Source organism: Dufourea novaeangliae, unplaced genomic scaffold, assembly GCF_001272555.1.
Source record: "Dufourea novaeangliae isolate 0120121106 unplaced genomic scaffold, ASM127255v1 scaffold199, whole genome shotgun sequence".
Classification (NCBI taxonomy): domain Eukaryota; kingdom Metazoa; phylum Arthropoda; class Insecta; order Hymenoptera; family Halictidae; genus Dufourea; species Dufourea novaeangliae.
Window position 1 is genome coordinate 675,107 of NW_015374073.1, and position 12,596 is coordinate 687,702.

At 31.7% G+C, this 12,596-nt stretch overlaps 1 protein-coding gene across 1 annotated transcript; it reads right to left on the reverse strand.

The window, feature by feature from the left end:
• Positions 1–1,950: 1,950 nt before the first annotated feature.
• LOC107190443 lies at positions 1,951–8,246 on the reverse strand. The gene is made up of 12 exons (XM_015579244.1): positions 8,027–8,246; positions 7,515–7,676; positions 6,923–7,120; positions 6,624–6,743; positions 4,976–5,087; positions 4,775–4,898; positions 4,573–4,708; positions 4,257–4,313; positions 3,223–3,348; positions 2,885–3,138; positions 2,623–2,810; positions 1,951–2,461 (listed from the first exon to the last, which is right to left on the reverse strand). Exons 1-12 carry the CDS (start codon positions 8,043–8,045, stop codon positions 2,161–2,163), a joined length of 1,797 nt encoding a protein of 598 aa, XP_015434730.1. The 5' UTR covers positions 8,046–8,246; the 3' UTR covers positions 1,951–2,160.
• Between the last annotated feature and the right edge of the window lie 4,350 nt (positions 8,247–12,596).

Here is a 12,596-nt window from a genome sequence, read left to right on the forward strand (position 1 = left end):
GATAAATATGTGATCTCTTTATGTACTAGCAACTATGTTGCTCTTGAAATAAAATTTTTCTAAAGTTAGAGTTGGATTTGAACATAAAAGAGAAACAGATTACTTTATTCTAATGATAACATAAATCACTGTAAAACGCCGTAAAATGTACTGTACAACATTCATATCCTGGATAATGCGATCAAACTTTTAGATGTTATCGTCTACAGTAGTGCCCCGAAAATTTCTCACTGTTTTAGACTGATTATGTGAGTTTCGCTTTCTATGCGGCACAACGGATTCATCAATTTACTTCACTTTAAGATGATTTACGTGATTACAATTAACTGAGTCTTATATGTTACAAACAACTAATAAAACATGTTACATACAAAAGGAAAATTTCTCTGCTTTAGCCATTCAAAATCGAACGAAATGCAACACAGCACACTGCAATATATGTTAAATATTTAGAAGATTTTATTTGTTATCGTAAAACGTCGTCTTGTTTATGAAATGAACAAAAAGTGAAAATTGATGGAATGTAAGAATTGGTTTAATTTATTTATGATGAAAATAATTTAATTTTACAAAAAGTGCGCATGTAACTTCAACAAATATATCAAAAGTAGCTTGTTGAATGGAATGAGAACTATTTTAACAATTAAAACTATTTGGTTTAAAAATTGCATCATAACACTTTGCCAAAAGGGTATAACAAAATAAAATATGACAGAATGCCGGCAAGGAACGTTGAATGATTCCCAGCACTTAATACTATATTGAGTATAATAATTATATACTGTTACCTCAATCACTAATACAGCTCCAAAATTACCTTTTATTAAACATGTAATAGTTCAAAACTTTTACCAACAGATTAACAAGATTCTTTTGATAAAATTAGACCAAATACGGCAGTAATTGAACTATGTCAATTGTGATCAGTGTTAATTAAAATGGTGTAAATACTATTTTGTTTGTTTTTATGTATCTCATGTTTTCTGTATTTGAAAACTAGAATGAATCCTAAGTGTGAGTTTTTCACAGCTTAAAAGTAAGAGATTTTCGAAGCACTATTGTGCTCGTGTTTCGTTCTTCTCGACAGTCAAAAGATTCCAAATGCATTTAGTGCATGAGTATAGTGCATATATTTGTTTAAAGCAACGATATACTCTGAGAAACATATAGTATTTAGGACAATCTTGTAACGAGGATTTGATCATGTTTAGACAGATACTGCCAAATATATTTCCTACCCTCAATCTTCAATACCATACTCTAGACTTAAATTGTCTCGCTGACTACATCGAGGCTTCATTTAAAGCTTTCAATGTTTTTCATCCCTACATCATTTCGGAGCCGACCCGGCAAGATTTGATATACTCGAGAGCCTCATTATTATAATAACACTTAAACTACACAACTATTTCAAAATATCATAACTTGATACATTACAAAATGTTTCTTCTATGTAAAAAGAATTTGTATGAACTCTATACGTGCGGCACAGAATAAAGATGGCACCAGTCGTAGGAGCGCTGAACCGATTTCTTTCCAAGGTTACTGTTTCATTTAAATATTTTAAATAATGGAAACAAATAATAGACGCGTTCCTAAAAGTACAAAGTGTATATGAATAAATCTGTAAAAACTTGTTAAAAATCAACTGGCGTGGTAATTCGACAAAAATACTAGATTATTAACTTCGAAATGTGAATGCATTTATAAATGCAAACTGTAAAATTGTACAAAGTGATCTCCGTTTCAGGAAAAAACAAAGAAAATTATTTTTATCAGTCAAATATAGGATTGTTGAGCAGCATAGAAATTATTTGAAAGCGTAAGTGTTTCGAATTCGTTTCGCTCTTCTACTACTAAGAGAGTTTCTTGTATTAACTGTAATCTTCTTAATTAAATGCATTTTGTGCACATTACTTTCTAACTATTGTATCTTTTGATTACGATCTCACTTTCTTGTCGATCGTAAAATAATGACTGATTCGTGTCCCATTAAATGCAACATGAAACATAAAATGAAAAGAATTGAATCACACTGTTCATTAAGTAATGGATGTGCAGCTTGTGAGCAAATGTATGCTACGATCGGTTTCAACTAATAAGGACAGTTGGTCCATCTTGTATACAAAAGTGAAAACTGCGAAAATATTATATTAGATTTTACACATTAGTTGGTGGATCCATGGCGCAAATGATAGATTTCATTACACTGGCAGCAGCCAAAGATGCATGCGCCTGCCATTCTTTTCCACGAGAACCATCTTTGTAATCAGAAATACCTCGAATCACAGCGAAACTTTCACGGCAGTTACCCAAAATACTTTCAACCACGGCGTCCATTTCAGAGTCGAATGCAAGTGCTCCGAAACGGGCTGCGAATTCCTGTCTGAGTTGATCGTCACGAGCAATATGTCTACCGGATGCCACTGGTCCCAAATGTATCCGGGGACAACCATCCGTTCTGTGCAAAAATACAAAAGAAGTTGTTGTATAAGTGATTTAAAAAAAACTTTTGTCTTGCTTTAATTTTATATTCATAATTATCTTCTACAAATAACTAAAGAATAACATTGGTTAATAAAAAAGTACTCTGACTGTATATAGTAAATAATAGTTACCCACCTTTCATTAATCGCGTCTGTAGATGCAGTGGGATGCGCTACTTCAATAACATCTCTGTCACCAATAGCCATATACAGTTTGTCAGATTCTGGTGGAGGTGCTTTGAAATCATGTTCTGTTTGGTTGTTTAGAATATCTAAACCTTCTTTCAGGTACATTTGCCATGGAAGATCTGCTTTATTCTTCAACTATAAAACCATACCATCTTTAAATAATTGACTTATACGAACTAATTAAATTTGACAGAACAACATTAATTTACCTGTTCTTTAAGATTAGCAGCTATTTCTTGAAGACATAAATTCGGGGGACAATATTCTTTGGTTTCAAATTGGTAATTACTACCTTCATGACCTTTCGCACTTTCACAATACACATAAATGTACTTTTTGTTAACAGGAGCAGGATGTGAAATAACTACATCGCCAAGTCGTACATGTTTGTTATAATCAGTGTAGTGAGGTACACCTCCTCCAATACCAATTAAAAAAACAAAATCTACTTTTTGGAATGTACCTAAATAATTTATTGGATAATTAGTCACAAATACTTACTATAAATTGTTATACTTAACAACGGAATAAATATTTAGAGTAGCACCTAACAGTCTAGTAGTTGTATTTCCTGCTGCAGTCATTGCTTCTCTGGTATGACCTACAGTTGGCAGTTTTGTGCATACAATTCTGTGTGCACCAATGTTGCCTAATGTATAAACATTCGATTCCCCTATAACAAAAAGTAATTACGATTTGTATCATAGGTTTTCATACTGTATAATCTGAAATCTGTGTATGATACATGTGCACTGTGCCACTATCTGCAGACTGATATCGAACCTGTGTTATGTGTGAAAAATTGTTTAAAAATTAATCATTCCATACAGATGCAATTATGTTCAGTATTACTGAATACGTAGTTGAGTGAATTTTTTTAAAACTTATTAATGTATTAAAAAAGTGTTTCATAAATGATAAATAGTTAACATAACTTAGTTGCGTTCATAAATTATAAAATGTGTATACTAATTTATGCAAAAGTATATAATTATGAAAAACGTGTTAGTGTTTACATTTTCATTTTCGTCTTTGTAGGAATGAAAAAAAATTGTAAAAATGAGCTGAAAATTTTACACATATACATTTGTTATGTTATTATTTTTGTAACTTAAGAAAATAAAGAATAATTTATAAGAGGTTAATATTAGTCATATCCACATGGACAGAACAAAGCGATGTGGTACTCAATATCCCTTTCACAAACAAACCAAATAAACAAACACAGAAAACATGTGAAAACAAAAACATATTTGGTAAATAAATTTAAATTGTGTCCCTTCAAGATGTGTCTGTTGCAGGATTAATTTGATATATTAATATTCCTGAAAGAGTAAGCACTTAAATACATCGATGTAAAACATGGTGTGATATTCAGAACTTGATATAGGACATCCACAATACAGTAACAATAATTAAGTATTCTTTTTGCTATGGCGAAAACAATATTTGAATAAAAATGCCCTTCAATGGCATATTGTATGCAGCAAAACGGCTCTTTCTTTAATACAAGCAATTGGCAAGCTATAACATTAAAATTACATTGAAACAAAAAAGAAATTATTTTACAAACTACTTTACCAAAACGGCATGTCACTCGTGGTACTCCACTTGTTGCGTCTTTTGAGCTTGCCGTACCTAAAGTTTCATGCGTAGTGAAATATACGTATTTTCTAAACGCGTTTTCTATTTTTACCGTATCGATTTACGTATGGTATTTAAAATTAATGCATCTGATCTTATTTAAAACAATTTTCCAATAAAAAAAAAAAATACTGATTTCAATTTAGAAGCGCCCTTTGTATATGTATACATACACATACATTTTCTGCTTCATTTATACAATATAATTCCACACAATTAATAATATGATACAGATATAATTAATATATCTTACCAACAGTAGTGTAACGAACAAACGTTTCTTTATTTTCAATCATTGAATCAACTGCCAGTTTTTCACAATACTGCGCTGTAATGATAGCTATCGTCGGTTGCTTTGCACTTGCCATTGTCGGCATTTGTTTTACCACCTAAATACAGAGAATACAATATTTTACTGCTATTCAAATATAGAGTAATAATTAAATAAGACTTACTTGAATTTGAGTATCTTGATGTATAACTCTTGTGAAAGCTCCATGTTCCATTGCTTTTACAACACCTTTCATTTGCAATTCTTTCAATTTTGCTTCAACAGCAGAAGGATCCCAACCATGTTCTCTGTAATCAAAGTTATAACAATTAAATATTATTTTTTTTCTTCTGTGAAGTAATAATGCTTGTGATACAAATCTTACTTTGCTAAGTCAATAACTGTGACTGGATTTGGATAAGCAGATTCAATTAACTCTAACACCTTTTCCAATGACAGTTCAGTAACTTGACCCATGACTGTTTCATCTGTAGATACTATTAAACAGAGAAATGAACTGTCAAAATATATCACAATAATATATTGTAAGTTCTCAAAGCATATAATTGCTTGGTGTTGAGTGAATTATTTATGATTAGCTTTGCAATAGAAACGAAAAATTGTTGAATAAATAACTACAACTTGTGTATGCTAAATATTTATCTACCGCAGTACAAATGATAAAAAAAAGTTTACATGTGATTTAAAACTAGGTCACAACTTGTACTACTAATTCCTTTAATAGAATTACTTACACAGAAATAAAGTCTATGCATCTTATATGGTATTAAGTAATTATGAGTACAAGGTAAATGCTTTATATGTATGACAGTATTATTTTCTTCTCTAAATGGTAATAAAGCAGTAAAACATTACTACATAATTTGCACCAGATATGACATAAATAAACGTATGTATACTGAACTGAAAACAAATATTAATTTTAATTTAATTTGAAAGCACTGAATTTCTTGAAAAGAGAAATAAAACATCTAGATGTTAATAGTCATGCTGTCGTGAAGAAATGATCTCTGGTTGAAGTGAAAATGGTTAAACAGAGAATTTTCCTGTTAATTCGTAAATCATTCACAAAAAAAATAATAAACTTAGAACTTTACAATTTCTATTTTAGCTGTTCACTGAAAGGTTTTAATAAGGCAATAGTATTTAAATTGTTATGTAATTTGAAAACTAAATAATAGGTTGTGTTAAGACAATGTTGTTATGGTTATCACTGTTTTGTATGAAGCAGCATAATGTATATTTACCGGTCAACATACGAATGACACACATTTATTTCTTGCTTTACCTTCTTCCTATATTTTACATAAAAATGAAACATTAAAGAATAAAGTATATACCACGATAATAAAATTGTATGTATTACAGTTACATAGAAAGTAATGTTTATTTTAACTTTGACCGGCAAATATAAAATAATTATTGGTCTTATGTAACAGATTGTATGTAAAAAGTATCATCTAAATATAAAAATTGCAATAGAATATACAACTTTGTCATTCTTTCCAACCTGATTTCCAAATAATTTTCTTACATGGAGGAAGTGTGAACAGTATATGACCAGTACTGGCTGTGAATAACAAATATTTAAAATAAAATTTTTATTCCACATCACCAATCAGAAAAACATACAACATATGCAAGTAATTGTGAATGAATAAAATAATTAGTACAAATGTTATATGGTTTTCCTTCAGTTTCAGTTACAATGTACACTGAAGAAGTACTACTGCAATAACTTTCAATAAAGGACCATTTAGCTCAATGAGTCTAATCAAATAAATCTTGACGCTACTCCCTACTTGACTGTAGTTTCGTCAAAACAAGAGAATAGTACATTATGATACAACCAAGCCAAAAAAATTGAAAAAAAAATCAACCAACCAGATCAATGATTTTATATTCAAACATGTTTTTCATGAATATTCAAATAGTACCTAATATTATTGATACATAAGAAACATTCATTTAGTATAAGTAAATAATACAAAATAGACTGACATTTTACTTACATGGTCGAGCTGGAAGATTGACTGGTTCCTGTAACTGTGTCATTTCTACTTCTATCTTTTTGATACTAGGGTATCTGCGCAACATTAACTTCATTATTTTTGTAATAAATCCAACATAATCTGCAACAGAAGCATATATCTTCTGAAAACATTATTACTTTTAAGTAATAACTGTTATGTTCTAAGAAAATGATAGGATGCAATTGTAAAGTTTATAGATATTCATATCAATCATATAAATTTTAACCAGTATAACAGTAACATTGTACTAATAGAATATTGTTTTGAATAATTTTTACCTCGTGGAAACTCCTGAGGGCTGACTAATTCTCTGAAGAAGTCTTGCGCTTCAGTGGGATGTTCAGCCTGAGGAACTGTATCTATGAACCAAAACTGAAGAGTTCTAGATTCTTGCGTATGTTTTCCAGTCTGAGCACTCACTAAGAACACTCTGAATTGCAAGCAAAGTTGCGCTGGACGTTCTTCACCATGTGGGACTATAAAAAGTGTCCTAATATCAATTTCTGTACATATTAACCTTTTGTTACTACAACCACAAAGCATCTTCCATGTGCTATTGATATCTCTAGTTATTTGCAACAAAATGAACACTGTATAGTATTAAACTGTTATTAAACCGTTGAAGTAGATTAGACATTACATTTTATTAAATTAAATTGTCATTGTACGTTTATTTTTTTACTTAAACAGTATTTATAATTTAATATCTAAATCTACAAAACTATTATCAACTTTTCTGTCACTTTAAACCACTAATGCAATCCACATAGCCGTATAGAGTAATGCATTTTGTAGCAGACCAGACCATAACAAAAGAGTTAATGGTAATGGTATTCCAACATTATGCACATTATACACAAATATATATACCAGCAGCAGCTTGTTTGTTAATAACTATTCCTTTGTGATTTCCTCCAGCAACATGAATATTCTCTTCATTTCCTTCTTCTGCTGGTGGCTCTACAGCTTGCCTTTCTATCATAATCGTTGTTGAATTCGCAGACTTATATTTGGGAGTCATTAAAATGTGTTCTGCTAAACAAAAATTTGGAAAAATATGAGTGTAGCTCAAACTCTGTTATGTTTATTCCTAGTTACAAAAAAAGAGTTGAGAATTAAGCTCTAGGACACCATTGTCGTAATAGTAGTATACACATGTCATTTCTTCATCTCATATTTATACATTTTCAAGGCAGTTTATCATTTAGTCTTAATGATCAAGGATTCTATAAATAGCTTAAAGTAGAAATATGTATCTAGATAGCTGCTAGCAATTTTTATAACATTGTAATTTATGCATTGTTTAAAGGGTACAATGCAATTCATGAAGTTGTATTTAAGGAAACTCCACATTAGAATAATTATAATTTCTCCAGGTTCACCTGCGATATTATCGCCCATTTTGGAAGTCGTTTTTCTTATATTTTATGCTTATATTAAATAACTTTCTTCACTATAGCAAATCACTGAAATAGCGATAAAAACACGAGCTTCGGCTAATGCGATGGTGAATAATCGCAGACTGGTGCAGACTGGTGCACAACTTCTTAACCGACTTCTTTATTGTCCCACGTCCCACCGCAGTCCGCGACTGTTCGCGACTCGCGCCTGTCCAAATGAGTGCTTCGTCTAACCTCTTTTTTTTTTGTCCAATCAATATTTCCTCATGTATACATAATAAAAGGACAATGCTGGAAACGTAATAGACATACTAAAATAAATAAACATTCATTCACGATACACATATGTGAGATTAACCGATCGACTCGAACGCTACTTATCGCATGAACAATTATCGATCGAAATGGCGACTCATGGCACCGCCCTACGCCATATTTATATTTAAGTGTGACGTGCTCTAGTTACGTCACTCTGTTTTCATGAGTCAAATAGTCCGTCACTAAATTCATACGTTCAGTTATGACGTCATATGCACGAGTATACATAGAGTGATCTTTAAAAAGTTATACCACTTCAGTTGCGTTTCGAATGTGAAAATATGGACGGTAAAAGGCTGAAAAGAACATGTAATAGAATATATTCCCGCGAAAATCAATTACCAGTACTTAATCGTTCACTGTTTGAAATACTTTTGTGGGTTGTTTGAAGTTATTTCTTTAAATGGAGTACAATTTCCTTAAATTGAACATAAGTATTGCAACAAGAAAAAACTCGGTTTTCGAATAATTTAATAAACCACAAAAATGAAATATTGAGCTGAAAGGACCACATATACTTTAAAGAATTTGCAACTAATAAGGGTATGAATTTTGCAATGCAACTACTTTTCCAAAATTGACGAAAAAAATTGTTTAAACATTAATTTTTGCACCGTCAAATTTAACGTAAAAAATCATGCAAATGTACATTTCACAAGTTCCTCTGAAACACTATTAACAGTTGAATTTTGTGTCCTTCCTGAAGTAAAACCTTTATTAAAAACAATTAAAAATTAAAACTTTCATTGAAATCGGTTAATACAGAAACGAGCGACAGACATCAAAAGATGTGAGAATTGTTAGATTTACTACAGTTGTAGATCGATAGTCGGGAAAAACTGCGATTTTCAACATTTTTAATCGTTTGTATCTCGTAGCAATGTTAACCGAATTTAATGAAATTTTCAACATGTATATAACTAACATAAATCTTCGATATGTATTTATTAAATTTTCATTATAGCTTCAGATTAAAAAGTTGTAAAACACGACCTTTAATATTTTCTTCGCAATTCGGACCAATTGCAACTTTTTCAATTTTTTTTTTCACATCATTTAGTAAATTAATGTCTCTAACTTCACAAAAAAACTCAAGTCGTTTGGACCAATTTTAAAAGAGTTGTTCCGTTTTAAAGGGTGTACGAATACTTTTTACACTCACTGTACATGCAGCTCTTGTTAGCTCACCCCAAACATTTTCGATAATATTCAGTTCTCAAGATAAAGCTGGTTATTTTAATATTGTTAAATTTCTAATTTTAAAGTATTGCTCTACGCAGATTATGGTATGTACTGGGGAGCATTATCCTATTGAAATAAGAACTTTTCTCCGTCTATTTAAACCTCAATTTGTTTATCTATGATTTCAATATATTTTTCACTATTTCACTATTAAGTATTTTCCATTATAACCAATACTATTCCAAACTACAGATGTACAATGGAGCTACCACCCCTTTGAAAACTTAATAGTTGTTATTGCTTTATTTTTATTTTTTTTTAATAGTTATTTACTGTATTATTTTCATGATATAAGGACATTCTAACAATTAGCCATTGTACGAACATCTAAATGACCTGCTGATTGCAACGCTGGATCAAGGGAGGGTCTAGGGGGGCTTTAGCCCCGGATTCCTACATTCCAGGGGGGTCCCGTTCTGAACCTTCCATTCCGTTATGATTAAATGTTATTTAATTTTATTTAAAATAAATTTCAATTTTTTAAGATTTGTGTATTTTGTTATGCTGTATTATAAAAAATCCTAACTCTGCTTTTCAACCAAGGGGTTCCCCGAAAGTTTGATAGCCCTGGGCCACAAAAAATCTTAATCCGGGTCTGATCTTCATGTAAACGTTGACCATGTTTCATTGTTGGTATTGTATTACTTGTACTGAATTCCATAGTTGGTTTTCGCCCAAACTATAACTTTGCCATCTGAGTTGAAGAAATTAACTTTAACTTTGTCAAAAAATATTATGTTATGCTAGAAGTATGTATTATAGTTTATATACTCCTTTAGGAATTCTAAATGTTTAAATCATTTCATTTAAAGGAGTACGTATAGGGTTTCTTTCGCGCTATCCTATTACCATTATAGCCCTTATCGTGTAGCATTCGCTGAACAGTTTCTGTTGACACATCTGCTTAAACCTTGATGAAACTTCTACTGTTCAGTTTGGCTTCGACCAAAGGCTTCGTCAGAGAGTATACTTCTCTAACGCGCTCGCTGTGCGTAGATGTGAATCACGTGGCAGTGCATGCAGTTGCGCAGTGTCACCAACAGTGCATTGATAGAATCATCTATATACATACGTTGCAAACTCTACGAAAATCGTATTTCCTCGTTCTGGACTTTTATTTTCGGTATAAATAGTTACAATCAGTCGTAAATCGAAAGGTAAGTTTCCAAGTGCAAATTTCTTTTGATTTGTCGATCTTTATGTTGGTATTCGTGTGAACATATTGCCAATAAAATAACAACTGACGATCCGTTTCGCCGGTACAGAATGGGAAATCCCATTTTGGAAAGACCAATTTTGTCATCGGGATTTTTGCGACTGCTGTTATTTTCACTGCTACGATTTATTTCAATACCTGTGTGTGTGCATATTTATAGTGTGTTACCATAAAGTACAACGACAGTGTAACTTTTTTCGGTTCTACGCTTCTCGCTAAGTATCGTCGTTTTTATTTTCCATCATTGTGATATTTGTAAAGAAACTTCACGAGCGACGAAGCCGTAACTGCATATACTCAAAAGATCCAGAATCTATGGTAATTATACACACTAAATTCGTGTCAGTAGCCAGAGAGACACTACATATTGTAATGATTTTCAAATTTCAATGTCCTTCAGTTCCAAAGAATTAGTCCATTAGATGCCCATTTATTGTTGAAATTTGTGTAAGAATGCAATTACAAGAAGCTAAATGATTTATTCTTAGTTATTGCCAATCTCTTCTACGCAAAGTTTGTAGTACACCGTACGAACCCACGGAGCCTTGCAAGGTTAATTTATTACAATAGAACGTCGGTTATCCGAATGATTATCTTAAACGTCAATCATTGATACCGATTATTGGAACACAATGGATCCAAATATTTTACAATGTATAGAACTTGAAGATTTCAGTTGTGGTAATATCTTCGTTTTGAATTTGATACTATTCGTTTTCAATTTGTGATAATATTGATATATAATATTCTGTCATGTATTTTTGTATTGTTTCCCTTCAAAACTGTGTTCTTTTTGTTTTACGATATATTATTTTACGCTAATTAAGATTGGAAAATGAAAGTTGTTGAGCTGGATCTTAAAAAATATAGTGTTGTAAAGTTCGTCACGACATATATTTTTTTATTTACAGTTTTATTCAATCATTATTATTCGTGAGAAAAATTATAAATCAAACATTTTTTGTCCGAATATTCTGAGCGTTTACGACAAACGTTATACTGTTATAGAAATTTTACAAAATCCTAAACTAGGTGCCCTGAAACAGCTGCTAACAATAAGGGTGACGGGGGAAATGCGGGCCAGTGTGTAATAAGAGCCAGTATGGTTTTAACAACATTGTAAATCAAACGTATTCTCGCTGTACCGAACATTTGTTTTTGTCGTTAGTCACGTTTGTGCCGGTGACAAAGAACGTTCTTTTCTGTCGTTTCTTGAAAATTTGCGTCGAAATAATAACTACCAAACCTTTGTCCATTCGATTCTGTTTAGGGTTAATTTTAATGATCCATAGTTAAATCTTGTTATAATAATTCTATTTTATGTGTTTATTTAAAATGTTTTTCTGTTATTCCCACCGAAATAACATAACGGTTGTAGGTGTAATAAAACCACCTGGTTCTTATATATTACCACACAAAGACTTTGAATAGCGATAGCTTTTATTGCTGAAAATTCCAGGAGCTTGACAAAAAAGTACCAACATGCAGTACCGCCTTTAGTACCGGGCAAACGGAACACTTGCCCCGGGCGTCACTCTTAGGGGGCTCTACTGTTAGGGTTTTTCACATTTTATAAAAACTGATGTAGAGAAATAACATTATCTCTTTTCAATTACATGTTTTTTTAATGATAGCGACTTTTGCCCCGGGTCCCGCAAACTCTAGGGGCGGCTTTGCCAGCAAGGGAAATTGGACTGTTGAAGGGTTGAAAAATGCGGCTGATCTGGTTTGTCAGGGACGATTCACACAAAAGTAGTGGTTTAAGTTTGTACATAT